General features: G+C 43.6%; 1 protein-coding gene across 1 annotated transcript in view; it reads left to right on the top strand.

The window, feature by feature from the left end:
- The window catches only part of C8A (complement C8 alpha chain), a 68,226-nt gene that overhangs the window by 37,209 nt on the left and 4,630 nt on the right, over window positions 1–26,387 (top strand). Inside the window, exons 8-9 of the mRNA XM_058717267.1 lie at window positions 20,963–21,094; window positions 22,128–22,285. Coding sequence (XP_058573250.1) covers window positions 20,963–21,094; window positions 22,128–22,285 — 290 coding nt within the window. The remainder of the gene's footprint in view (window positions 1–20,962; window positions 21,095–22,127; window positions 22,286–26,387) is intronic.

Genomic DNA, 26,387 nt, shown 5'->3' with positions numbered 1-26,387 from the left:
CAGTGGTCAATGCACACACGAGGATGGGCTTTGCATTTTTCTGAGCACTGACTATGAGCCACGTACGATCTTGTTTGTGACAACCATATAAGGTAACATACCTAATACTCAGGGAGGAGGCTCCATTGTGCAGGGCTGTAATTAGAGCAGGGAGACGTGTGGAGGTGACAATGGACGGGGGGCAGAACAGGGTGAAGTGCATTGCAGTCACCAACCCATTTGAGAGTGTTATTATTTACAGGGAACTGAGGTGCAGAAGGGTGAAATCACTTGCTGAGAAGCATCACAAACAGGATTTGAACTCGGACTTGTCTGGCTCCCCAAAACTATGTGTTTTCTATTACATTCCAGTTACTCTTTGATAATAAATAATACTTGGGATTTTGTTACTTAAATTTTTTAAATGTTTGTTTATTTTTGAGACAGAGAGGGACAGAGCATGAGCGGGGGGAGGGGCAGAGAGAGAGGGAGACACAGAATCTGAGGCAGGCTCCGAGCCATCAGCACAGAGCCCGACACGGGGCTCAAACTCGTCAACCGTGACATCATGACCTGAGCCGAAGTCAGACGCTCAACCGACCAAGCCACCCAAGCGCCCCTGGGATTTTGTTGTTTAAAATGTTAAAACTTATTACAAATATAGATTCTTGGTTAATGGAACTGCCGTATAATCAGTCAGTGATGCTAGAAACCTGGAGTCATCCCAGATTCCTCCTCCTTCTTTACCCCTGGAGATCTCAACCTTCAGTTCTGACTCCTGACCAGCCCTCATCCCGCCACTCTCCTCCATCTGCACTGCTACAGTAGTGGGCTGGGTTTCCATCTTCCACTTATCACTGCATTGGCTCCTAAAGGGTCTCTAGGGGAAGGCTCACCCCTCCAATCCATGCTCAACAATTGCTACCAGAATAATCCCTCTACTTTACAGATACGCTGATATACCTTCTTTGCTTAAAATCCTGAATGGCTAAACTCCCTAGCATGGGGTCAACAACCTTCATGGTCTCACTCCAAAAACTGCTAGAACAGTGGGTTCTCCAAGTGTGGATTCCAACTGGTATCATCAGCATCACCTGGAAACCTGTTAGAATTATAACTTCTCAGGCTTCCACACCAAACCTACCAAATCAGAAACTGGTAAAGGAACCAGCAGTCTGTAGTTTGACAAGCCCTCCAGGTGATTCTGATGATCACTGCAGTTTGAGAACCGCCAACCTACTCAATGAGTGAGTGAGTAGAGGGTTGAGAGATCTATCCATATTCCAAACTAAGTTCAAATTCACCCAGTTTTAAGACGTTTCCCTGACTGCGCCAGCCCAGGCTGGCCATCTCTTCAGCACATTCATATAAATTCCACACTTATTTAGTCTTCAAAATATAATTTTCCAAATGCAAATATTTTCCTCCTAGATAGCATGATCTTTGAAAGCAGGTATCATGTCTGACATGTTATCTCTTTGGCACTCAAAACAACGCTCAGTATGTAGTGAGAGTATAAAACGAGACATAGAGTTTTAAAGAGGGCATTAATTTAGATTCCTGGTGAGGGCCATTCATTAATTCATCCATTTATCCATGTATCCATTCTTCTATAATTTCAAATATCTATTGACTATCTTTTGTGTGTTTATGCTAGGGATACAATGGTGAGTAAATCTAAATATGGTCCCTACCCTCTTGCAGCAGAGGACTTCATAAACTACAGGTTGCAACCCCATAGTATGGATCACAAACGAGATTTTGAACAACAACAACAAAGGAGAGAATAGAAAATATCATAGATTATAGGTAGTGAAAATAGGTTATTGTTTCAATAAATTTTTTTCCAGTTAAACAAAGATATGCATACACATATGGAGTCATGATACAAAACAAATAGTTTAAGATAGGTCAATACAAAAAAAGGAGTTTGAAAAGCTTAATTCAAGCAGGTATTTTTAGAATCATTCAATAATGTCAGGATGGAAACATAGTTAATATTTGTTGACGACCTACTAGGTTCCGGGTCCTGTTGTGTACAGCATCATTTAATTTTCTTGCCAATTTGGAGGTTGGTATCATCCCAGTTTTAGCCCAGAAATGCTAAGGCTCCTCAGGGAGGTTAATTACTTTGCCTAGGGCTACAGGAAGCTGGCGTCAGAGCCCTGGACCTATGGTCTTTCCACCATGTGGTCCTGGGTAAAGCCTTTCATTTGGGCTCTGTCTTTGGTGTTGGATTACTAATTAATTGTCTGGGGTGTCTCATAGCCCCTCCTCTTTAAAATCTGCGAGGCAGAAATGGGCTTCCCATGTGGTTAATATTCAAAAGGAGCCCACCAACAAATTGTCCCAGGGATAATTACCTCAGCTCTGTTTATAGAAAACCATATGTCGATAATAGCACAATTTGCTATTTGTGAAGAGCTGATTTTCTATAAATCCGGAAAGTTAGTGTTGCTTTTCTATAAATATGGAAATGTGCTAATCATCACCTCATCTGCTGGAGACCGCTAATAAATCAGAATTCCATTTACATATTAACCTACAAAGAACAAAAATATCTACCTTCTTTCCCTTTGACAAATAGAATCATGCACACCCTTCTCTCCACGTTTGATGTTTGTCTAGTTTCTTCTCTGTCATCGTCTCTCTCTCCCTTTCTCTTTGGATGCCTTTCTTTCTCTCTCTTTCCTCTTTGTTACTGTCTTTTTCTATGTATCTTTGATCCGTATAACTTTAATAATATTTATATTCTACAAAGTGCTTATTTCTAAGAAACATCCCCTGTTGTATATGTGCATATCCTCAAAGAGCTGACCTTGGTATGGAATGATTTAAATGAACGCACTGGCTGGTTTGCTCTGGAGGAATTTTTTGTCCTTGGGTTTGCCTCAGATCCTCTCTGGGTTCACCTCAGAGGATGCACAAGGCTGTTTTCTTCTAACGTGTCCTTTAGATAAAATGCTTCTCCCTAAAAGACAGCATGAAACCATGCATCGACAATAAGAGGATGTCTTATAATTTTCAGTGTACAGACCTTACAAAAGTCTCTGAAATTATAAAACACTGATGAAAGAAATTGAAGAAGATACAAATAAATGGAAAGATATTTTGTGCTCATGAATTGAAAGAATATTGTTAAAATGTCCATCCTACCTGAAACAATCTGTAGATACAATGCAATCTCTATCAAAATTCCAATGACATTTTTCAGAGAACTAGAACAAATAATTCTAAAAATTTTGCAGAATCACAAAAGGTCTTGAATAGTCAAAACATTTTTAAGAAAGAAGAACACAGCTGGAGGCATCAGACTCCCTAGTTTCAAACTACACTACAAAGCTATCGTAATCAAAACAGTATGGTATTGGCATAAAAAAAAAACCTAATTGGCATCAATTAGGTACACTAATTGATGGAAAAGAATAGAGAGCCCAGAAATAAACCCACAAATGTGTGGACAATTGATATATGACAAAGGAGGCAAGAATATCCAATGGGTAAAGGAAAGTCTCTTCAATAAACGATGTTGGGAAAGCTGGACCATTAAATGCAAAAGAATGAAACTGGGTCACTATTTTATACTATATACAAAAATCTATTCAAATGGATTAAAGACTTGAATGTAAGACTTGAAACCATTAGGCTCCTAGAGGAAAACATAGGCAGTAAGCAGTTTGTCTTGGCAATTTTTTTGGATTTAACTCCAAAGGCAAGGGAAGTGAAATGAAAATAAACAATTTGGACTACACCAAACTAAAAACTTTCTGTTCAGTGAAAGAAACAATTAACCAAATGAAAAGGCAACCTACTGAATGGGGAAGGTATTTGCAAATGATACATTTGATAAGGGGTTAATACCCAAAGTATATGAAGAGCTCATATAATTTAAGAACAAGAAAATAAACAATCCAGTTAAAAAATGGGCAGAGAATCTGAAGACATTTTTCCATAGAAGACATATGGATGACCAATAAGCACATGAAAAGATGTTAAACATCACTAATTATTGGTGAAATGCAAATCAAAACCAAAATGATGTATCACCTAAGCCTGTCAGAATGGCTACTAGCAAAAGACAAGAAATAGCAAATGTTGGCAATTGTAAATAATGCTGCAATAAACATAAGGGTGCATATATCTTTTTGAATTAGTATTTTCATTTTTTTTGCATAGATACTCAGCTGTGGAATTGTTCTATATTTAATTCTTTGAGGAACCTACACACTGTCTTTGCATATTTACCTTTTTTTTTTTTTTTTTTTTTTTTTTTTTTGGTGAGAACATTTAAGTTCTATTCTCTCCGCAAATTTCAATTATATAATATAGTGTTATCAACTACAGTCACCATGTTATACATTAGGTCATCAGAACTTATTCATCGTATAAGTGAAAGTTTGTACCATTTCAACAACGTCTCCCTATTTCTTCTTCCCCCAGCCCCTGGTAACCATTTTTCTATTCTCGGTTTCTATGAAGTTGATTTTATGGGGGGAGGAGGTTCTGCCATGCAGTATTTGTCTATGTCTGGCTTAATTTACTTATCATAATGCCTTCCAGGTTCACCCATTTTGTCACAAATGACAGAATCTCCTTCTTTTTAAAGGTGAATAATATCCCATTGTATATCTATACCATACTTTCTTTATTCGTCCATTTTTTGACTTACTTTGTTTCCATACTCTGGCTAATGTGAATAATGCTGCTATGAATATGGGAATACAGATATCTTTTCAAGAGAGTGATTTCATTTCCTTTGGATATATTCACAGAAGTCGGATTGCTGGATAATGTGGTAGTGCTATTTTTAATGTCTTGAGGAGCCTCCATTCTGTTTTCCAGAGTGGCTATACAAGTTTACATTCCCGCCAACAGCACACAGGGTTCTCTTTATTCTATATCATCACCACCATTTGTGATCACTTATCTTTTTGATAACAGACATCCCAACAGGGGTGAGGTGGTATCTCACTGTGGTTTTGATTTGCATTTCCCTGATGATTAGCGATGCTGAGCACCTTTACATGTCTGTTGGCCATTTGTGAATCTTCTTACTTAATCTTCCAAAGATCTGTGCAGGAGGAAATGTTTCCTTACTTCTACAGATGAAAGAACTGAGGCTGAAAAGCCCTATCAGTAGTAAGTGAAAAATAGACAATATATTCTGAGTTATAGTCCAGGTTTCTTTCCCTTTTATCCCAGCTGCCTTTGTCAGGACTTACATCCTGGGAATAATTCTGACTTACTCTCCCTCTCCCCACACATCTCATTAGTCTGTACCTACAATCTGTGCTTTTCTCTCCGTTCCCATGACTATTGCTCACCAGGCTGTGCCGTGTTCTCACTGATGGTTCCCTCCAGCCACACTGACATGTAAAATGAGAAAAGTATCAGAGGCTAGTGGATATTCCATAAATATCTTTAGGACAAAGATGATAGTGGCCTGTTCTGGATTCCTGGTTTTGGGCTAATGTAGATGAATCCTGACACATCTGTTTCAGCTTCTGTGCCCTCTGTCTCTTACAATGCAACATAAAATAGAGTTTCCTATCAGAATCTAAGAATCTAAGTAACTCTGACTGGATACCTTATTCAGGGATGCTTTAATGGAAACCATGCATGGAATAGAAAGTAAACAAATGGTCCTCAAGACCCCAAACGTTCATGATTCTATGGGTTTTGGCCATATTGAAAGAAGTCTGTGAAGACCTTACAGAAAATAATTCCTATTGATGTTTCACTTGTGAAGGAAGCACTGTGTGGTCCCACAAAAACCAGCAGGCAGTGGGGGGGGGGGTAAAAATATTTTTTTCTGAGATATCTTTGCTCTTCATGAAGATGCTTCCATCTAAACACTAACACTTTATGTCTCTGAGTCTCAGTTTTCCCGTCCCTAACATATGGATAATAAACTACTTCAAAAGGCTGTTAGAAGAATTAACCAAGATATTTTTTGAAAGCGCTGTGATAGGTAAAACACTGTCAAAACAGCAGTTACTATTCTGGATTACAGTTTTAGGTGGGGTCAGTAGGTTGTAAAATCATTGAAACGAGGACTATAGAATGAAGATATATGCCAGTGATGTGGTAAAAAGGAATCCAAACTTGGGAGTCAGACCTAAAGGGTGCTCATCTTGGTTCTACCATCTAGTAGTTACAGGGCCTTGATCAGGGTACTAAATTTCTCTAATGCTCAGCTTCCTCAAGACCCAAGTAGGAACAATAACCAAGTTTTGTTTGGGAATAATTCACCCGCATCTTGTGTGGTAAATGTTTAGATATTTTTTCCCCTTGAATGCAAGATATTAGTAATGTAGCACAGCCGTTGAAAACAAGGATTGTGTCACTTACTACCTGTGTGATAATGGGCAGATTATTTAATCTTTTCAAGTCTCAATTTCCTAACCTGTGAAGCTGGAAGTATCCACGGCGTTCATCACACAAAGTGGTTATAAGGAATAAGGGGACATATCCACAGAAAATATTTAGCACCCAGTAAATATCAATTGCTGCGAAAGGTTCTGAATCAGATTGCCTGGATTCTAATCTCGTCTCCACCATTTATTAGCTAAGTGACCTTCAGGCAAATTAGTCATCCTCTTCATGCCTCAGTTTTCTGTTCTTCTAAATGAGACAACGATAGTCCATACTTCATAGGAGTCTTATGAACATGAAATGAAACTATTTATGTGAGCGTGTAGCCCAGTACCTGGCATGTATTAAGAGTTAAAACATGTTACCTGCTGTTGCTGCACTATGGTTGTTTTATTATGTCTTATTCTTAGCCACATGTCTTATTCTTAGCTTTTCTGTTATTAACTCTATAATGTTAACTGCCCTCTCATCTGTAAAGGGAGGATAACCAGACGACCTATTTCACAGGGCTCTGCAATTGGTCAGCTCTGAAACAATGTTCAAATGGAAAGGAAATCATTATCATTGTGCTCGGCCTGCAGTGGCCAATGTTTTTGCTGTAGACTTGGAGCCTCAGCAATCATGCCTTCTCCCCCACCTGCCCATTTTATTGATCAAGGTCATTCATTTCTGTCCCTGGAGCTTCATCCAGTTTTGGAGGGACTGCTTCTCCCATTTATCAAGGTCACTGTGAATTCTCATCACTATCTTTCAAAGTGTTAACAACTCTGCCCAAATCAGTGCCTGTGTTCCATCATTCCTCCCCCTGATGGATGCCAGATAAAAGTGACCCTGGGAAAGACCCTTCCAGCCAGAGCATGGTACGTTCTGCCTGTCATCGATCATCACCTTCCAGCTAGGGTCCTTGGACCAGCTAGGCTACCACCTAACACACAGGGTAGAAAAAGCCACAGGAACACAGTTAAAACCTCAGAGAAGTTGATGTCAAGTATAGTTTTACATTCTCTTCCTTCCCCTTTCTTCCCTTCCTTTACTCATTCATTCCTTCAGCTTTTCATTCAACAAATAGAAACACGGTCAGCACCGTCTAGGTAACAGTGTGGTTCCTCTCATTGAGGGGGAGTAGAAGGTAACAGGGGTTCTCTTTGCCATAATCATCTGATAATAGTCAGGAATGATTTACTATGTGGAAAACCAAGTCTGTTACCACCTAAAATGAATTAATTTTTAAAATTCACTGTACTTAAAGATAACGGAAATACTTGGTTTTAATAAAATATATTTGCCTATAGTAACTCCTAATATTGCTCATGTACAACACATTCACCTCTAATATTCCAGATAATCTTTGTAATACCTTTGTTTTAATCTTTGTTGGCAAGACAAGCCAACATTTACTGAGCATTTACTATGTGGCAGACACTGGGTTAAACATTTTAAATATACTATCTCCTTTAATCCTCCAGAAAGACCTGTGAAGAGGGGCACTTGGGCGGCCCAGTCGGTTAAGCGTCCAACTTCGGCTCAGGTCATAAACTCACGGTTAGTGGGTTAGAGCCCTGAGTCAGGCTCTGTGCTGACAGCTCCGGAGCCTGGAACCTGCTTCAGATTATGTGTCGCCCTCTCTCTCTCTCTCTCTCTCTGCATCTCCCCACTTGTGCTCTGTCTCTCTCTCTCTCTCTCAAAAATAAACATTAAAAAATTTTTTAAAAAAGACCTGGGAAGAAGACACTATACTCCCCAATTTACAAATTAAGAACTGAAGCTCAGTGATGTTAAATAACTTACCCAAGATCACGCTGCTATTAACTGGTGGAGCCAGGGGTCAAACTCAAGAACATGTGATCTTACCCCATGAGCTACAATGTCTTAGAGATGTGTTTCTTAGGATTTTCCAAACTACAGGGCATGGCCCATTAGTAGATTGTAAAAGAAAGTTATTGGGTCATGACCAGCATTTAACAAAATGAAATAGAATAAAACAAGATGGAAAATACCAGAGTGCATCAAACAGAGTATGATGAAGTATGGAAACTGATTTTATCTGGATGTGTGTGGGCTGCATCATGGAGTAAAGTTTATTGCTTAGCTTGGGGGGGGGTAGTAAAAAAAGTATTAAAAATACCATCTAGTGTGTTCCACTGAATATAGATATGTATTTCATCACTTTAAATAAAGGAAAAATCATCAGCTGCCATAAGGAAAATATTTGGAGGTATATTAGTTGGTATTCTAACTAACTGGTTTCAGAGAACCAATAGGATATAGAGATTTATTATAAGGAATTGGCTCACACAATCATGGAGTCTGGCGAGTCCCGAGATCTGCAGTTGGCAAGCTGGAGACCCAGGAGAGCCGATGGTTTAGTTCCAGTCCAAAGGTCGGCAGGCTTGAGACCCAGCAAGAGCTGATAGTTCAGTATGAGTCAAAGATAGGAAAAAAGCTCAAGTCCCAGCTTGGAGGCAGCCAGACAGCAAGAATCCTTTCTTACTCAGAAGAGGGTCAGCCTATTTGTTCTATTTGGGATGTCTACTGATTGGATGAGACCTACCCACATTAGGGAGAACAATAGACTTTACTGAAGTCTACTGGTTTAAATGTTGAGCTCATCCAAAAATACCTTCACAGAAACACCGAGAACAGTGTTTGATCAACTATCTGGACACGACTATGGCCCAGTCAAATCGCCACATACAATTAACCATCACAGCAGGGCAGACAAGGTAGAAAGCTAGAGAGAAATGTAATTAATAACTGCCAAGACTGGCCTGGAAAGTCTCATCTAATGAAACTGTTTATCCAAATGGAAATGAAAGATGGAGTGTTCACTGCGTTCTACCTGAGCTCTGTGTGCTTACGTGCGTATCACGGTACTCAGGCCTCTCAGCACTGCCATGAACCATCTATGGCTGTCCCGGTTTACAAACAAGGAAAACCAGGCACTGACAGGTAAAATGGTGTGTCCAAGGTGAAGGCATTGGCTAGAAGCAGGGTGAGGTTTGACACAAGGATTTCTAACTCCCAGCTCAGTGCTTCTTGGGGTATATCTGGATATATATATTTTTTAAGTTTGTTTATTTATTTTGAGAGAGCACTAGAGAGGGCGGGGGAGGGACAAAGAGGGAAAGAGAGAATTCCAAGCAGGCTCCACACTGTCAGCACAGAGCCCAATGCAGCGCTCGGACGCACAAACCAAGAGATCGTGACCAGAGCCAAAATCAAGAGTCTGACGCTTAACTGACTGAGCCACCCAGGCGCCCCACATCTGGCTATTTTATTTCACTTATCTTTTTATTTATTTTTATTTTTTAGAACTTATGATCTTAAAAAAAAATTAAACCACTAGTGATAGCTTTGAAGGTGGCTAAGTTAGGTTTCAAAAATAACTAAGCGAGAATTATACTCAATATTCTTTTCTAAATGAAGTCTGGGATCAGTTCAACCCACTGATTGGGCACTGTAATTGGGAGAATTGTTAATGGTCAAATTGCCCAGATTGTGGCTGTCTGTTCTGAAACTTAGGTGCAGTCACAGAGCCAGGAACCAGCATGATGAGCTGGCACCCACAGCAGTCAAAGAGGTGAACCTCAGAAGCTTGAAGGTCAGAAAAAGTGTCTAAGCCAGTGATGGCAAGTGAAGTTTCTATAGCAAATGCTACCCAGATTATGACACGAGACAGGGGCTCAGCCCGACCATGCTGTGATCAATTAGTAATGTCTGTCAGAGGCAGCAGAATAGAGGAATGAGGGCCCCTGGGCTGTGCATTTTTTATTCCTTTACAAGAATGAGACAGAGGCAGCCCAGATGATTAAGCTGTGTATGGAGAGTAATTGGGGTGGGATGAATGTGTAATTTAAGTCCCTCAAATTCTCATACTTTCCATCACATTTATATATTATTGCCGTTGCTTGCTTATAATTCCCTTTCAGGAAGGTTCTGAGTAGAAAACAACATTTTTCCTTGTTACCCAAAGTAGGAGGCAGGAAACACTTAATCTCTGAGGAAAACACTTCTCATAATCTAATCTGCATCCATTCATCCATCTACCCATCCATCCTTTCATCCTTCCAACCACTCATCCAGTCAATACTCACTGAGAACTCACATGATTTCCAGGGACACAGAGATGAAACACACAAATCCATGCCCTGGAAAAACGTGCAGTCAGTTGGGGGCTGAGAATAATACAACGTGAAAATGCTCAAATAGAAATAAATATAGTAGGAGCGCAAAGGAGGGAGCAGCCACCCTTTGTGACCCTCCCCTTTTCTAGACTCTGAACTTCTAAAAATCAGGCAGAGGAGCTTGCCTGATGGAGAAGGGAGCTAGGGCTTTCTGGGTGGAGGGCCTCTTATGACAGTGGCTGAAGCAGCAAACGGGTGAGGGTGAGTGGTAGGAGATGAGTGTCTAGGTTCACCCAAAGGCCAGACTCTGATGTAGAGGGCTGGCCCCTGAGGCCAGTGCATTAATGAGAGCAATCCTGTGGCTGAGCTATGGCAGGAAGAGTGATAACAACGCTAACCTGGAAATGGAGTCAGTATTGGCCTCCAGGGAGCCACAGAGAGGATGACAAGTAGCCGAATGGCAAGCTGCTGGAGCCATGCAAAGGTGACCATTGAGAATGGGAGGGTTCCTGCCACTAGATAAGATGGCTGGCCTTCAAGGGAGCATGCTGTGTGGCCCTGCTCAGCCCATTACTCAACACTGGGCTGTGCCGCACTATTTTCTGGTCTCTCGACTTAACCATACACCCTTTCTCCTTGGGGCTTTACAAGAAGTAACGTGCTGTTTCCTCTACCTGGATTTCTGCTCCCCTCCCCATACCCTTTCTTCTTTGCCTGGCTCATGCTTATCCATTCTTGGTCTCTGCTTAGATAGGACCCTTCCAGGCAGTCTTTCTGTCTCCACAGTTTTGGGTTGGGCGTCTTCTTCTTTTTTTTATTTTTTATTTTTATTTTTATTTTTTAACGTTTATTTATTTTTGAGACAGAGAGAGACAGAGCATGAACGGGGGAGGGTCAGAGAGAGAGGGAGACACAGAATCTGAAACAGGCTCCAGGCTCTGAGCAGTCAGCACAGAGCCCAACGCGGGGCTCGAACTCACGGACCACGAGATCATGACCTGAGCCGAAGTCGGCCACTTAACTGACTGAGCCACCCAGGTGCCCCTGGGTTGGGCGTCTTGTTAGATGCTGAACCCCAGTGCACCTAGGATTTACTAGCTACATCACACCATTGCAGCTGCCTGTTTCCATTATGCATCTTGTTAATGATGCGTTTCCGGAGTCTTGTCCATAGGCTGAAGCTGGTGCACAGTAGAGGCTCAGTGTCTTTCTAGCAGGAGAGGTTCAGAATCCAAGCCCATATATGCTGGGCCTCCTCTGGAGCTTTCCTTTACTCTGCAGTGTTGGGGTAGATTCCTAAAGAGTCTGGGGCTGGACTGGACAGTGCAGAGGGTGAGGTGGGCAGGAATCTGATGGTGAAGTGTCTTATATTTTATGGCTAAATAGTCTGGGCTGGTCCAGAGGGTCTTTTGCTGTGCCTGCTAACCAACCAGTCACCCTGAACAGACAGGCACAAGATTCTAACAGGCTCCAGGCTTTATCCCCAGTTACCATGACAACCAGACTGCACAGTGATGGATGGTATTGATTGACTGACAGACTCCTGGTGTCTTGGCTTTGTCCCCATCCCCCCAAGTCATTTGCATACACATGGACTTAAGAGACCCTCAGCACCATTCTCCTGATCTTGTCCTGATTTTGAGTTTCTAGCTCTATCTTTGAGAGAGCCCCAGCTTTAAAGGGGAAAAAGGTGTGATGATGTCAAAATTACTCCCCAGCGCCACCCTTAGCTCTCTCTCTCCCATAGGTGACATAATGTGGCATGGAGGACATGGGCTTTGACATAGACTTTGGTTCAACCCCAGTTCTACTATTTACTTACTGTAGAATTTTGGGCAAGTGACTTAAACTATCTAAGCCTCTGTTTACTCATCTTAAAAATGGGAATAATTCCTACCTCAGCTCAGGTCACGATCTTGCGGTCCGTGAGTTCGAGCCCTGCATCGGGCTCTGGGCTGACGGCTCAGAGCCTGGAGCCTGCTTCCGATTCTGTGTCTCCCTCTCTCTCTGTCCCTCCCCCCGTTCATGCTCTGTCTCTCTCTGTCTCAAAAATAAATAAACGTTAAAAAAAATGGGAATAATTGTACCTGTCGTGGAGAGATGTGTGGTTATGAAATAAGATAACACATGGGAAAGCTTTACCTAGCACATAACAGGTACTTGGCAAATGTGGGCGTCCTCTCGGTCTTCACTCATTCAGAACAGTTTATACTGCAGAAAGCTTGATTAAGAAAATTTCTCTTGACAAACGCCTCGGCCTGCATCATTCTCTGATTTTCCAAGCTTAGCATCAGGGACCACGAGCCCAGTCTGGGTATGCTGTAGCATTTGTTGCGATAGTAATCACAGGAACACTTGACCATCATGGCTGGTTCTGAGCCAGGCACAATCCCAAGAATTGGACTTGGTGCAGCTTAGCTCACTTAACCATCACACACAACCCTATGAGGCAGACGCTACAAAAGCCCCCACCTTCCAGATGGGAAACCATGGCACACAGAGGTTCGACAATTTGCTCAGATAGTTGGTGTGCAGAGGTGACTTTGAGCTCAGGTGGTCTCCATTCCAGAGAGACAGAACATCTCTGCTATACTCACTCTCGTCATGGCCACCTCAGCCCCCTCCGCCATACTGCCTCTTGCGTATGGCCAAAATTATCTAGAAGGGCCAGAGTCCCTGAAGATAGCTGTTGCCAGTCAGGAGACAGACCTGAGGTTGTAGTCCCACAACACCCATGGGGAGCACAGATTGCCGCTTTGTAGAATGAGGTGTTCAGGGAATGAGGGGCTCGGTAAGGCCACTGCTACTCATGCCACATGAGGAACATTTCTCTGCACAGTTAACACGAATGTGATGAAAGGAAACATGCAACCGCATTTGGAGGTAACACACGTTACATCACACCCTGATTCCTGGGCCTGTTTATTTTGGAATTTGGGGCAAGTAACCTAATGAAAGTAGCTAAGATCTGTTGAACACTTAATTGTGTCAGACACTGTTTTTAGGGACTCATGTGCGGAAACTATCACCCCCGTTTTTACAAACGGGGAGAATAAAGCCCAAAGAGGTTCAAGTAACATATCTGAACAGAGTTCACATTCTTCACCACAATTACTGCTTTTTCCAACCAGTGAGCCTGCAAAATGGATAAATGCTCCCAGCTCCCTAAGACTGTTGCGAGCCTCCAATGAGATAACACAGAGTGAAAGTGCTTTATAAAATATCATCTCTTAATCAGGTATGAGATGTTACAAAGATGTCGTGTGTATCATCAACCAAAAGGAAGAGTTGTGACTACCGAAACGTTTTAGAGGTATTGTCTAGATTGGCTGGAATCAGCCCATCCCTGAGCAATCCTGGGGGCTTGTCACATGCCAGGGTCTGTGCCAAGACCTGTAAAACCCAGAAGACAATTTTACAAGTTTGCGGTATAATTGGAAGAACAGACCAAGAAACTGACAATTGCTAGGATTCGCTAAATACTATGCTGGAGGGAAGCACTGGGATGGCGTGGGGGACACACAAGGAGACCGTGGAGACACAGATTTGGATCCCTGGGAGAGAAGGAAGGCTTTCTAGAGTCGAGTGGGAGAGGGAACAGCATGTGAAAGGCACAGAGGGACTTACACTATTATTCTTAGGTGGTTGGGAGAAGCTTGAGTTTCAATGGATAAACAGCACAGAGGGGGCAGGTAGGTTAGTCTATCCTTCCCAGCTAAACAATCATCTCTTCTAATATTATCACATGAACTGGACCCTATGAGGCTCCCCTTTCCTTCCGAGGCTGTCTTTGGGGACAACCGATGTAGCAAAGCAACACAGCAGACAGATGACAGCAACCTGAATGGCATTTGTTTGTTGCAAAGGGATAAATAATGTCTTACACCTGCTGTTTTCCACCTGATGGTTTTCATCGGAAGAGTGACAGACTTGCTGTGTTCTGCCACCTCAGAAGTCAAGCTGTCTGGTCCTGCCTTTGAGCCACAGTGATACAGCCTCTCCGTGGAGGTGTGAGAGCAGCTCCCACGCCTGGGCCACAGTCAAGACCAGGCTGGGAAGACGTACTCGATGTGGCGGCCAGGGACATGTCCCCTGGGCTCCTGGCCTGCAGGAGGTCACCACAACAGCTCTTCTTGAGGCCAGATCAGAGCGGGAAGGAACCCAGGGGCTCCCAGTACTTCCTACACTGACCTTACCTCTCTCTCTTTTCTGCTCTGGAGTTTAGGTCAGGGTGGCTTTTCTGAGCAGAATCTTGCTGCTGGGGATGCAAGGCCTGCACATGGTCTCCCTCTACTCCCAACGCGTCCCCACTTTGTCTGGCTAATCCCTACTCATCTTTTCAGACTGGCCTCCGATATCCTTCCTCTGACCTCCAAGCAAGACTTAGTTCTGACTCTGTTGCCTTCTTCTGCGGCCCTCATCACACAGGGCAATAACTCTTTCCTTCCATTTCTTCGCCCTTGGCTGCGAGCTCACTGAGAGCAGACACTCTTGAGTCCTCCTTATTTCCAGATGCCTGGCACACAGCAAGCAGTCATTAAGTACTTACCAAACTTGCTTCAGATGTTCCCTAGGTGTTCTGGTATGTTCTTAAAGTTTCAGAATCATGGCTTTGGAAGAGACCTTACAAGACCACCGGTCAACTCTTCAAGCCCTTCCACAGTGCTCCTTACAGACAAATAGTCAGCCTGTGCTTAGTACCTTCTTGGTATGGGGTGCTCACTGCCTTATGAAACAACTCCTATCTCCTTGATCTGTGATGATGATTTACCTGACGTTGAGCTTAAATCTGTCCTCCTGTAACTTCTGTCCTTTTGGCCCTCGTTCTTGCCCTTCCAACCACACAAATAAACTTACTTCCTCTTCCTCAAGATAACCCTCCAGTGAGCTGAATCTTGTTTTACTTATCTCTCTTAGACTTTTCCTCTCTTGTTCAGGTAAACATCCCCAATCCCCTCAAACATTCCCAAAGGATGTTCCCTATTTCTTTTGTCCTCCTTTTTCGTTTTATTATGGTAGGAACACTTAGCATGAGATCTACTCTTTTAACAAAGTAACAAAATTTCAAGTGGACAATACAGTCTTCTTAACTATAGAGACAATTCTATCTCTAGAATTTACATAATTGAGACATTATGTCCATTGATTAGAAATGCCTTGGGGTGCCTGGGTGGCTCAGTCGGTTAAGCGTCCGACTTCAGCTCAGGTCATGATCTCACAGCTCGCGAGTTCAAGCCCCGCAGTGGGCTCCGCGGCGGGCTCTGTGCTGACAGCTCAGAGCCTGGAGCCTGCTTCAGATTCTGTGTCTCCCTCTCTCTCTGCCTCCCCCCACTCACCCTCTGTCTCTTAAAAATAAATAAACATAAAAAAAAAGAAAGAAAGAGAAATGCCTCATTTCCCCCCTCCCAACTCCTGCCAACCACAATTCAACACTCTGGTTCTATCAGTTTGACTATCTTATATGCCTCATATAAGTGGAATCATGCATATTGGTCCTTCTGTGATTATTTAATTTAGCATAATGTCCTCAAGGTTCACCCATGTTCTTGCATATGGCAGGATTTCCTTTTTTTTTTTTTTTTTTAAGGCTGAATCATATTCAGTGAATGTCATATTCTCTTATTTCCTTTAAAATGTGGATGCCAGACTTTTGTGCCAGGTTCTGGGTTTCTCTAAGCTGCACAGAGAGAGATGCTCCCCTCCTTTACCTAATTGATTATAATTTTCACCTGGCATTTCACCTGGCTTCATCGTCCTCCTGAGCTGGAAGTTATCCCAAACTCTACAGCCTTTTTCTGCTTCCCTAAGCTGTTCCCATTCCCTGTTGTGCTCGTGCATGGTATTTTCTCCCCAGCTTTCTCAACTGAGTCTCATTTCACTACGCTTGGTCTGTCTATCCTTCCAAACCTTCCGAGGGCTTTTTGAATCCTGATTCTTTATCTGAATGATCCTTGGCTTTTCATAGTTACTTCTTCTGGGTACATATGATGAGCCTGGCTGCCAAGTCCATATCCACGGCATTGACAAAGGCATTGACTGAGACAGGGCACAGGCCAGCGCTCTGTGACAGGCCACCAGAGTTCTCTGTAAAACCGTGGTACTCAACATCAGTTCCCAGATGCACTGAATAGGAATCATCTGGGTTATTTTTTCAAAGACAGAATGCTAATTACTCAGAAATACAGAATTAGAATTGATACAGATGGGATGCAGGAATCTGTATTTTATTTTTTATTTATTTTTTTAAATTATTTTTTTTTAACGTTTATTTATTTTTGAGGCAGAGAGAGACAGAGCCTGAAAGAGGGAGGGGCAGAGAGAGAGAGGGAGACACAGAATCGGAAGCAGGTTCCAGGCTCTGAGCCATCAGCCCAGAGCCTGACGCGAGGCTTGAACTCACGGACCGTGAGACCGTGACCTGAGCTGAAGTCGGACGCTTAACCGACTGAGCCACCCAGGCGCCCCAGGAATCTGTATTTTAAATAAGCACTCCAAACCATCTCACTATGTAGTCCAGTTTGGGAAACATCAACTCCAGGGGTCCCTGAAGTTCAAAAACCGTAACAAATGCCAGTACGGTCCAAAGTGGATATCTAGGGAGTCCAGCCTGATGGGATGGGGTGAAGCCATGGCAGATCATTGTTTGGTTCCATAAATACTGTTGGCCATTGAACAACATGGATTTGAACTGTGTGGGTCCACTTCTAGGTGGATTTTTTTTTCAGTAAATAGAGTCCAGGACTGTAAATGTATTTTTTCTTCCTTATGATTTTCTTCAAGACAGTTTCTTTTCTCTAGCTTACTTTATTGTAAGAATGTACTCTATAATATGGACAACACACAAAATATGTGTTTATTGACTATTTATGTTAACGGTAAGGCCTCCCATCCACAGTAAGCTATCAGTAGTTAAGTTTTGGGGGAGTCAAAGTTACCCATGGCTTTTCAACTGTGTGAGGGGTCAGCACCCCCAAGCCCCATGTTGTTCAAGAGCCAGCTGCGTCGTCAGGCCACCTGTGCCCACACCCATCTGGGCAAGTGCCGCACGATTCCAGGCCTTTATCTGCTCTTTCTCCCCTCTCCCTCCTCTGTTCTTTGCTTGACGGAAGCAAGACACCTCTGGCCCTGTGTCTCAGTTCCCAATACGGCTTTCGAGTGGTTTCAAGTCCTGGATCTTGGCCCTGCATTTGACCTCCTCTGCCCCCCACCTCCCAGCTTACTGGGCGTGGTTTCCCATGGGTGTTCTGTAGATAGCTCTGATTGAGCAGCTCCTACAGTTGCTGATGAGGCACTCCATTCCCAGCCCTCGTGTTCTGGAACACGCAACTCTCAGGAGACACCTTCGCTTTTGTTTGGTATATTGTCCCAAACCTGCTAGCTTCTCAAGGACAAAGGCTTACTTATTCAGATTTGTATCGTACTCCTATTACTTTAGCTCACAGTGCCTACACTGCCCAACACACGATGTGCTGGGGATGGTACGCAGTTGGTGTTTACTAAATTTTTCTAACAGCAGAATTCTTTAGTCTGATGCGATAATTGGAATTAGTGAAAATACCACCGGCTTCTAAGCGAGCCAGACTTGAGTTTGAATCTCAGCTCCACCATTTCTTTTTTTTTTTAATGTTTATTTATTTTTGAGACAGAGAGAGACAGAGCATGAATGGGGGAGGGGCAGAGAGAGATAGGGAGACACAGAATCCGAAGCAGGCTCCAGGCTCTGAGCCGTCAGCACAGAGCCCGACGCGGGGCTCGAACTCACGGACCACGAGATCACGACCTGAGCCGAAGTCGGACGCTTAACCGACTGAGCCACCCAGGCGCCCCTCAGCTTCACCATTTCTTAGCTGTATGACCTCAGACAAGATAATTAACCTGTATGAACCAAGGGCGTCTCAACCAGAAAAGAGAATGTAGCTAGGTGTCCAAGGATGCTTTCAGCTCTCATGTCGTATGATCCTTAAGTCACAGACCTTCCCTTGCTGGCTGGTACCCTACATCGGTGTCCCCGGAAGGCAAATCTTTGCAGTGAGGCGGTGCCGCTTAAATCGAACTGGATTTCTCTTTCCCCTGTTGCACATGGCAGGCTGTGGCAGACCGTGCATGAGCAAAAGGGCTCTGCAGACAGCCTCCAGCCTCCCCCACTCCGCCCCATCGGCCTGCCCTGGCACTGTAAGCCCACAGCCCTCCACCATCCCCCACTTGTAATCACTCTGGCTTCAGCCTGTGAATTCCTTTCCCCCGCTTTTGTTGATCACTGGGGAAGCATTTTTTAATCAAAACAATTAAATATGCTAAATCTTCCTCAATTAGTAATGCATCAACAATTAAAAGTGCTTGAATAGAAGTGGCCGAGGAAGCCTTGTGCTTGGTGCTGAGTGCTGGTGCTCACAGCGTCCAGCCTCCCAGGCACCAGGAGCTCAGCCGTGATTCAGAAACACGTGCCCACAGGCAGGGGGCTGTGGCTCAGGCGGGCCCGGAGATGGGCAAATCCAGCCGCTTTCTCTGTAAACGGGAAAGTGAGGCCCAGTGCCATCACCGGCCTTTTCTCAATGCACACAGGGTGCCTATGACTGGGATTGGTTTCATTTTACTTAAAAAAAAAAATGTGCGTATTTAAGGCATACAACATGACGATTTGATATATGGAGTGAAATTATTACTACAGTGAAACTAATGTTTTTATTTATTTTTGAGACAGAGAGAGACAGAGCATGAGCAGGGGAGGGGCAGAGAGAGAGACACATACAGAATCCGAAGCAGGCTCCAGGCTCTGAGCTGTCAGCACAGAGCCTGATGCGAGGCTCGAACTCACGGAGTGTGAGATCATGACCTGAGCTGAAGTCGGACGCTTAACTGAGCCACCCCGGCACCCCATACACTGAAGCTAATTAACATATCTTCTCCTCACAGAGTTACCTTTTCCTGTGTGTATGGGATGAGAGCACCTGAACTCCACACTTTCCAATTTTTCAGTATTTCATACGTATAATTAACTATAGTCATCAGGCTGCAATTAGATCTCTATACTTACTCATCCTACAGGACTGCAACTTTGTTCTCTTTGACCAGTGTCCCCCCCACCCCCAACCCCACCTCTGCACCTCCAGCAACTACCTTTCTACCTCTGCTTCTGTATATATTTATTTGGTTGTTTTAGAGTCTACATATAAGCGACATCATGCAGTTTTTCTCCTTTTGTGCCTGGCCTACTTCATGTAGCATAATGTTCTCCAGGCTCATCCATGTTGTTGCAAACGATGAGATCTCTCTCTTTTTTTTTTTTTAAGGCTGAATATCATATATATCACATATGATAATCAGATGTATGTAATAGTCATACACACATATTTATACATACGCCATAATTTCCTTATCCACTCTTCTAAGTGACTGAGATTTAAATTCAGGATTCCTGACTTTTGAGATTCTTTCCATCAGAAGCCCATACCAAAGGACTCATGGCATATATTTATTTATTTACTCACCTTTTTCACCCATCAACCACTTATTCTGAAAGTAGTTACTGAGCGCCTCGTCCACAACAGACACTGTGCCGCTATGCCGACAAGAGAGTGGTGAATAAGGCACAAATCCTTGACCTCTAGCCACAGATAAAGCTGGACTCTGTAGCGATGGCCGGTATCTTGCTCTAGTTGACTTTTCTAGCCTTACCTTGCCAGCCCGACCAAGGATTGGAAACTCAGCTCTATTCATTTACAGATGGAGGGCTTGGGACAAAATGACTTTAGTGCTTTGAGAATTATATGCCTCATCTAGAAGACTCAGATTCCTCCGTGGGTCCTCAGATGTAAACAAATATGGAGACAGCTAATGTGGGACTCACAGTTCTTGTGGGGTCAGAAGGCAGGCCCGACTTCCCGTGGAGATCTATCCATCTTCTAAAGGCAGTCTGGCCTCTCCAGGGTAGGAGGAAGACCTGGGCAAAAAGAATTGTGCAAATATGATCATTCATGCCCAAACAAACACACTGGTAGTTCTGAAGAAGGAGGGAAGTATTCTGATCCAAATATGCTTCATGGAGTACATGACATTTGAACTGGAGCTTGAGTAGACTTCGGAAAGATGGTGAAAGAGAGAGGAAGGAGCAACGAGTGCAAGATGGCAGCACGAAAATGGTGCCGATCACGGGCCAGGTACTGTGTGAGGCACAGGCATTTATGGAGATGGATGAGACAGAATCCCTGCCTTGAGGAGGCTCAGTGGAAAATGTGCAAAGGAAAGGGAACTAGCACTTTTGAGCAGCTAGTATGTGCAATACATATTCCTTCTCATTACCAGAATTATTTGGGTTTGAATCACACAGAAGGGAACACTGAGATTGGGTTAGAGGATTGGGATTTCACCTTAGCTCTCTGAGACTCCAAAACCAAAGCTAGCTTTTCCTGCTGTGAGCTGGTTGTTACGTATTCACAGTCTTTAAGGATCTCAGCATTTTGTATCTCTCTGTCTCCCTGTTACAGGCATTACCAGCACAGATATCAAGAAATGCTTCGGAGGCTTTGTGGGCATTGACTATGATTACACAGACAGCATAAAAACTGAAGGACGTTTATCAGCAGAACGTTGTGAAAAAACTGGAGGTGGCAATACTAGTAAGTATTTAGTAATGGGTCCCTAAAAGAGAAGCTAGACTTTTCCTTGGACACACACTCAGGGCACAGACACTATTTTCCCCTTCAACTGGTTCCATTTCAGTCAATGGTCATGCTGTATAGCTGCTAAATACCCCAAACCAATAACCGGTTGTGGCTCTATTTTGAATTCGCCATGTACTGAGATCACCTTAGAAATATGTGACTTCTAGATTTCGAGCACTAGACAAAGATCTAAGTAAGAACTGGGATGAAGGGAATGTATAGACAGGACCTGGACAGTTGACTGTTGAGATAAAAGCCCACTGGGTCATAGTCTGCCGAGAGAGGACAATATAGTTACCAAGCTCAAAGAACAATTATTAGAGAAACTTGTATACAGATATTTTTGGCATTTCCTGAATAAGTCAGTGAGTGTTCATTCATTCATTCATTCATTCATCAAATGTATTGGGGTTCAGGTTACTCCCACTGTGTTGGCTATTCATGCCTCGGGCCTTAAGTCAAATACTTTCTTCTCCGCGATGCCCTTCCCTCCTCTCTCCATTTACCTGGTCATTCACTTTTCTAGACAACTCACCTTTTGTCCTGACAATCCTCCCTCCCCGCTGTAGATCTAACTGCCTTTTTCTCTATGCCCCTTCTATACCCCATAGAGACATTTGTCACAGCACCTGTGATACTTAATTGAACCTACTTGGCAGGTAGCAGGCACTGAGTACACATGTGGCATATGAACGAATAAATGCGTGCACGAATGAATCCTCATCCATTTCCCCATCCTGTCCCTCCGCCATGCGGGTCTGGTCTGGGCTGTCCTCCCAGTGTCTGCTCTAATTCAGAGGATGGGTCTAGTTCTAGGTCTTGGTCCTTCCCTTCTGGTTGTCCTGCCAGTTCACTGAGCAAGGTGGAAGAACGGGAGACAGCTGTAAGGGGAGCACATAAACTGTCCCAAATCTCATCAGTGGAGCTTGCCAACCAGTCCTTTGGCTTTTTGGAAACTGAACTAATGCACTTATCTTCTTGCTGGCAGACAAAGACAGGCTGGCCATGGCTGTGGAAGACATCATTTCTCGAGTGCGAGGTGGCAATTCTGGCTGGGGCGGTGGCTTGACTCAAAATGGGAGCACCATTACGTATCGTTCCTGGGGGAGGTCATTAAAGTATAATCCTGTTGTTATTGATTTTGAGGTAAGTCTTTTCGCACTTGAAGAAACTCTACGTCCATGAGGAATGAAAGTGAAGCAGACCAGATCATTTCATATTTCTTATTATGAGCCCATCAAAGAACAAGATTAAATGTAACGGCACACTGATCTGGTGGCCTTCCCGCCGCCTGACTACAGGGAGCCTGTGACTTTAAACCCAGGCCACACGACCTCTGGGAGCAGAAGCTTAATATCTGGGCAGAGCCTAGTTTTACACTAGTGGTCCCAGAATTTCTTCAGAATTAGGCCACATTAAAAATAAGAACTTTCATTTATGCAGAAAAGACTTTAAAGTCACATTCGTTCAGTCGAGGGTTGGCAAATTTTTTCTGGGAAGGAGCTGATAGTAAATGTTTGAGGCTGTGTGGGCCACAGACAATCTCTCATACAAATTCTTCTCCTTCTTTTTTACAAACTTTTACATATGTAATAGCCATTCTCAGCTCAAAGGCCATACAAGAACAAGCTGGGGTACCAAGCTGTATTTGCTGCCCTTGCTCCAAGTGATCTCATCCCCTTATCACAATGAACCTCTGGTCCGGAAGTGAGTCTCACTATTTAAAAGATTAGGAAACTGAGGCTCCAAGGAACTAGTGATCCATTTATAGTCACAAAGCTCATATGTAGCAATACTTGATCTCAGACCTTTGGACTTCATGACCAGTTTCTCACATCCCTCTACCCTAGCACCTTCCTTAAAGCCATGGTTCTCAACCAAGGGGGGCGACTTTGCTCCCCAAGGGAAATTTGGCAGTGTCTGGAGACAGTTTCAGTGGTCACAGCTAGAAGGTGCCAGTGGCATCTAGTGCGTAGGGACCATGGATGCTGCTAAACACCTCACAATGCACAGACAGCCCCCATAAGAAAGAAATATCTGACTTCAAACATCAACGGTGCTGAAGTTGAGAAACCCTGCCTTAAATCATTGACTTCGGAAAGGCAGTAAAATTCTATTCAAATTGCAAAGGAAATGGATTGGTCTACCAGTTGTCAAACTATTTCTATTCATACGCAAGGATAGTCCATTAAGAAAAGAGTTGTATTTTGGGTTTTTATGATTACTTTCTCGCCCATTTTCTCTTGACTCTTGTCCATTTTCTACATATATTTAAAATCCCGGGTATGGATACATTTCTCTTCTTAAAATATATACCAACAGTTGAACCTAAAAGTCTATTATAACACCCTGCTCTCTATGAAGAAAGAGGTCAGATGGATTAACCCTGATCTCATTTCTTCTCCAATAAGTAAGGGACCATTTTCACGCACCTGTAATTCACATAGGGTCTGAAAATTGCTATCATCAAGCTATTAGTCATTTGGTCAAAAAGTGTAAAATTGATATCAGGAGCAATATATAAACTTTCACGGACAAGAGGTGAACTTTGTGTTTGCCTTGAACAAAGCTCCCAAGGGGAAGTCTGATGTTAATGATTTGGAGAAGACCGAATACCATCTTGGGGGAAAGAGAGCCTAGGTTTGGGATGAGAAAGATATAAGTTGGATCATGGCTCAGCCACCTTTTCAGTGTATAGCCTTAGACAATTTACTTCATTTTCTGAGCCCTAGTTTCCTGGTCTATAACATGGAGATAATAACATATTACATCACAAGGTTAGGGAGAGAGTAGTAGGTATTTAGTAAATGACAGTTGAAGAAACAAGCTGATGGAAGCTAAGTAAGTTGGCCAAATCTCATAGCTGGTAAATGGCAGAGACCAACTTGAGCTCTGTCCCACAGACTCTAACATTCACAATCTCTTCACAACACATTTTGGCCCTGAGAAGTTTGGATTTGATGCATTAAGGAGCTGGTAGGTTGTGGAGCAGGGAGGTGACAGCGCTAAAGCTGTATTTTATATATTTTACTTGTATTTTTATTGTGTGTTTATTTTTGAAAGAAAGAGAGAGAGAGAGAGAGGATGAGTGGGGGAGCGGCCAAGAGAGAGGGAGATACAGAATCCAAAGCAGGCTCCAGGCTCTGAGCTGTTAGCACAGAGCCTGATGTGGGGCCTGAACTCAAGAAGCACAAGATCATGGCTTGAGCGGAAGTTGGATGCTTAACTGACTAAGCCACCCCGGTGCCCTGAGCTGTATTTTAAAAAGAGGATGCTTACAGATACATGAAGGATGAACTGAAGGGCTGGGAAGAGAGAGAGACAGATAGACAGACTACAGATAAGGAGGTTAGCGAGGGGATTATTTGGAACCTGATGCTCAGAGAGGAGACAGTGTCTTATTTGCATATCCCCATGGTAGCTTAGCAGTGATTATTTATGGCAGGTACTGAGACTGAGTGAATTTGGGAATTATGTTATGTTATGATGCTATGTTATATATTATTATGTGTTATGTTACATCATGTTGCTAATATCACACCACTTGCCTTCTTGGAATCTGTTTTACCTATAAAATGGGAAGAAGATCATGGCCAATATCTTTCCAAGCTCAAAGATTCTTTTTATCTACCCCTCTTCCCTTCTTTCAGTCCCCACCTGCCCTTCCCAAGGAGTCCCTTTCCTCTCCCTGAAGGGTCTGGGATTGAGAAGTAAGAGATGGGGGGCTGAGTGCTGAGCCCTGCTGGAAGGTCACAGGGAAGTTGCCCAATGGTCCTAACCTTCCCTGAAATTAACAGTCATCTTTAACTAGGGCCACAGGGCAGCCCATTCTGCATGCACTTCCTAACAATGGGGCCAAACTTTCTGAACTTCCAGTAAGTGGTCGCCTGCCTTGGCTGGCCGCCCAGCCAGTCCTGACATGACCAGCCTGGTGACCTCAGCTGCAGCCTGTGACCACAAGCCAAGGTCTGTTTGTCACAGATCTTTCTGTACACATTTCCAGGAACCCATTCGAGGCCACTGTGAGTGCCCTCCATTGACTTTTGATTCTGGAGGAGGGAGATTGCCCCAGTGTGGCTCAGTCCCTACCTCTGAATTGCCCTGCGACCTTGGCAAATCGCTCCTCTCTCGGGGCCTCAGGTTACTGTCCTATAAAATGAGAGACCTGTAAAGGAGCTCTCACTTTTTGATTGTGTGTTAAAATATATAGCCTTAGAAGCATGCTGATGACCACCATAGGTACATGCAATTTGAAAAATTTCAGCTTTTATCCCCCTATCATCCCATCTAACTAATAAAAACGGTGCTTTATTTTATATTGTTTTTCCCTTTCATGATGGCATCTCTCATTATTTCTTTAGATCTTCATAAGAATTCTAGGAAGAAGGTTATTATTCCCATTTCATAGATAATGGGGCTCAGGCCTAGAGATGGACAGAAAAGAGTTCTAGGCCGCATAACTAGGGTGTGAGCAGCATTTATTGAACTTTTACTCCGCGACAGGCTTTTCCAGTCTACCAGCTTTCATCATCACAGTAAACCTGGAAGGCAAGAGTACTGTTCTCATTGTAGAGGCAAAGAAGGCAGGCTCCCCGTGTCACCTGACAGATCACATAGCCTGGAACCAGTGGAGCCAAGATCCGAAGACAGATTTTCTGTCTCCAGATTCAGGGCTCTCACCTCCATCCACTACTTCCCAGCCAGGGGTCGATTTTGCCCCCCAGGGGATATTTGGTGATGTCAGCAGACAGTTTTGATTTTCACAACCTAAAGTTATGACCGGCATCTAATGGGTAGAGGCCAGAGACACTTCGGAACATCCTACAACCCACAGGACAGCCCTCCTCTGCCAACAAAGAATTATCCAGCTGGAAATGCAGTAGTGCTGAGGTTGAGAAACCCTGGCCTGTAGTCATTCCTGGAATAGGTGGCCCCAGAGGCAAAGGACCCCTACCCCCCACCCCCCACATACAACCATCACACTCACACCAGTGTGAGAAGTATTCTGCACTGCCAACTACCTATCAAGGACTTTAATAATTCCTGCTTTGGAGGTTACGGATTAAAAACCAAAACCAAAACCAAACCAAAACAAAACAAAATACGCGCTAAACACACATAATACTTACACTCTTCCTGCTTCCTTTAAAAGTGCCGGAGGGGGGCCGATGAGTTGGCGCAGATAGCTGCTGAGTTCTCTTCTTCTTCTGGGACTGGGGCGGGGGTGGGGGCACAGGTTTCAGAGTTA

Source organism: Neofelis nebulosa, chromosome 2 (genome assembly GCF_028018385.1).
Source record: "Neofelis nebulosa isolate mNeoNeb1 chromosome 2, mNeoNeb1.pri, whole genome shotgun sequence".
Taxonomy (NCBI): Eukaryota; Metazoa; Chordata; class Mammalia; order Carnivora; family Felidae; genus Neofelis; species Neofelis nebulosa.
The sequence above is the reverse complement of the archived record's forward strand: the minus strand, read 5'-3'. Positions and strand labels throughout refer to the sequence as shown.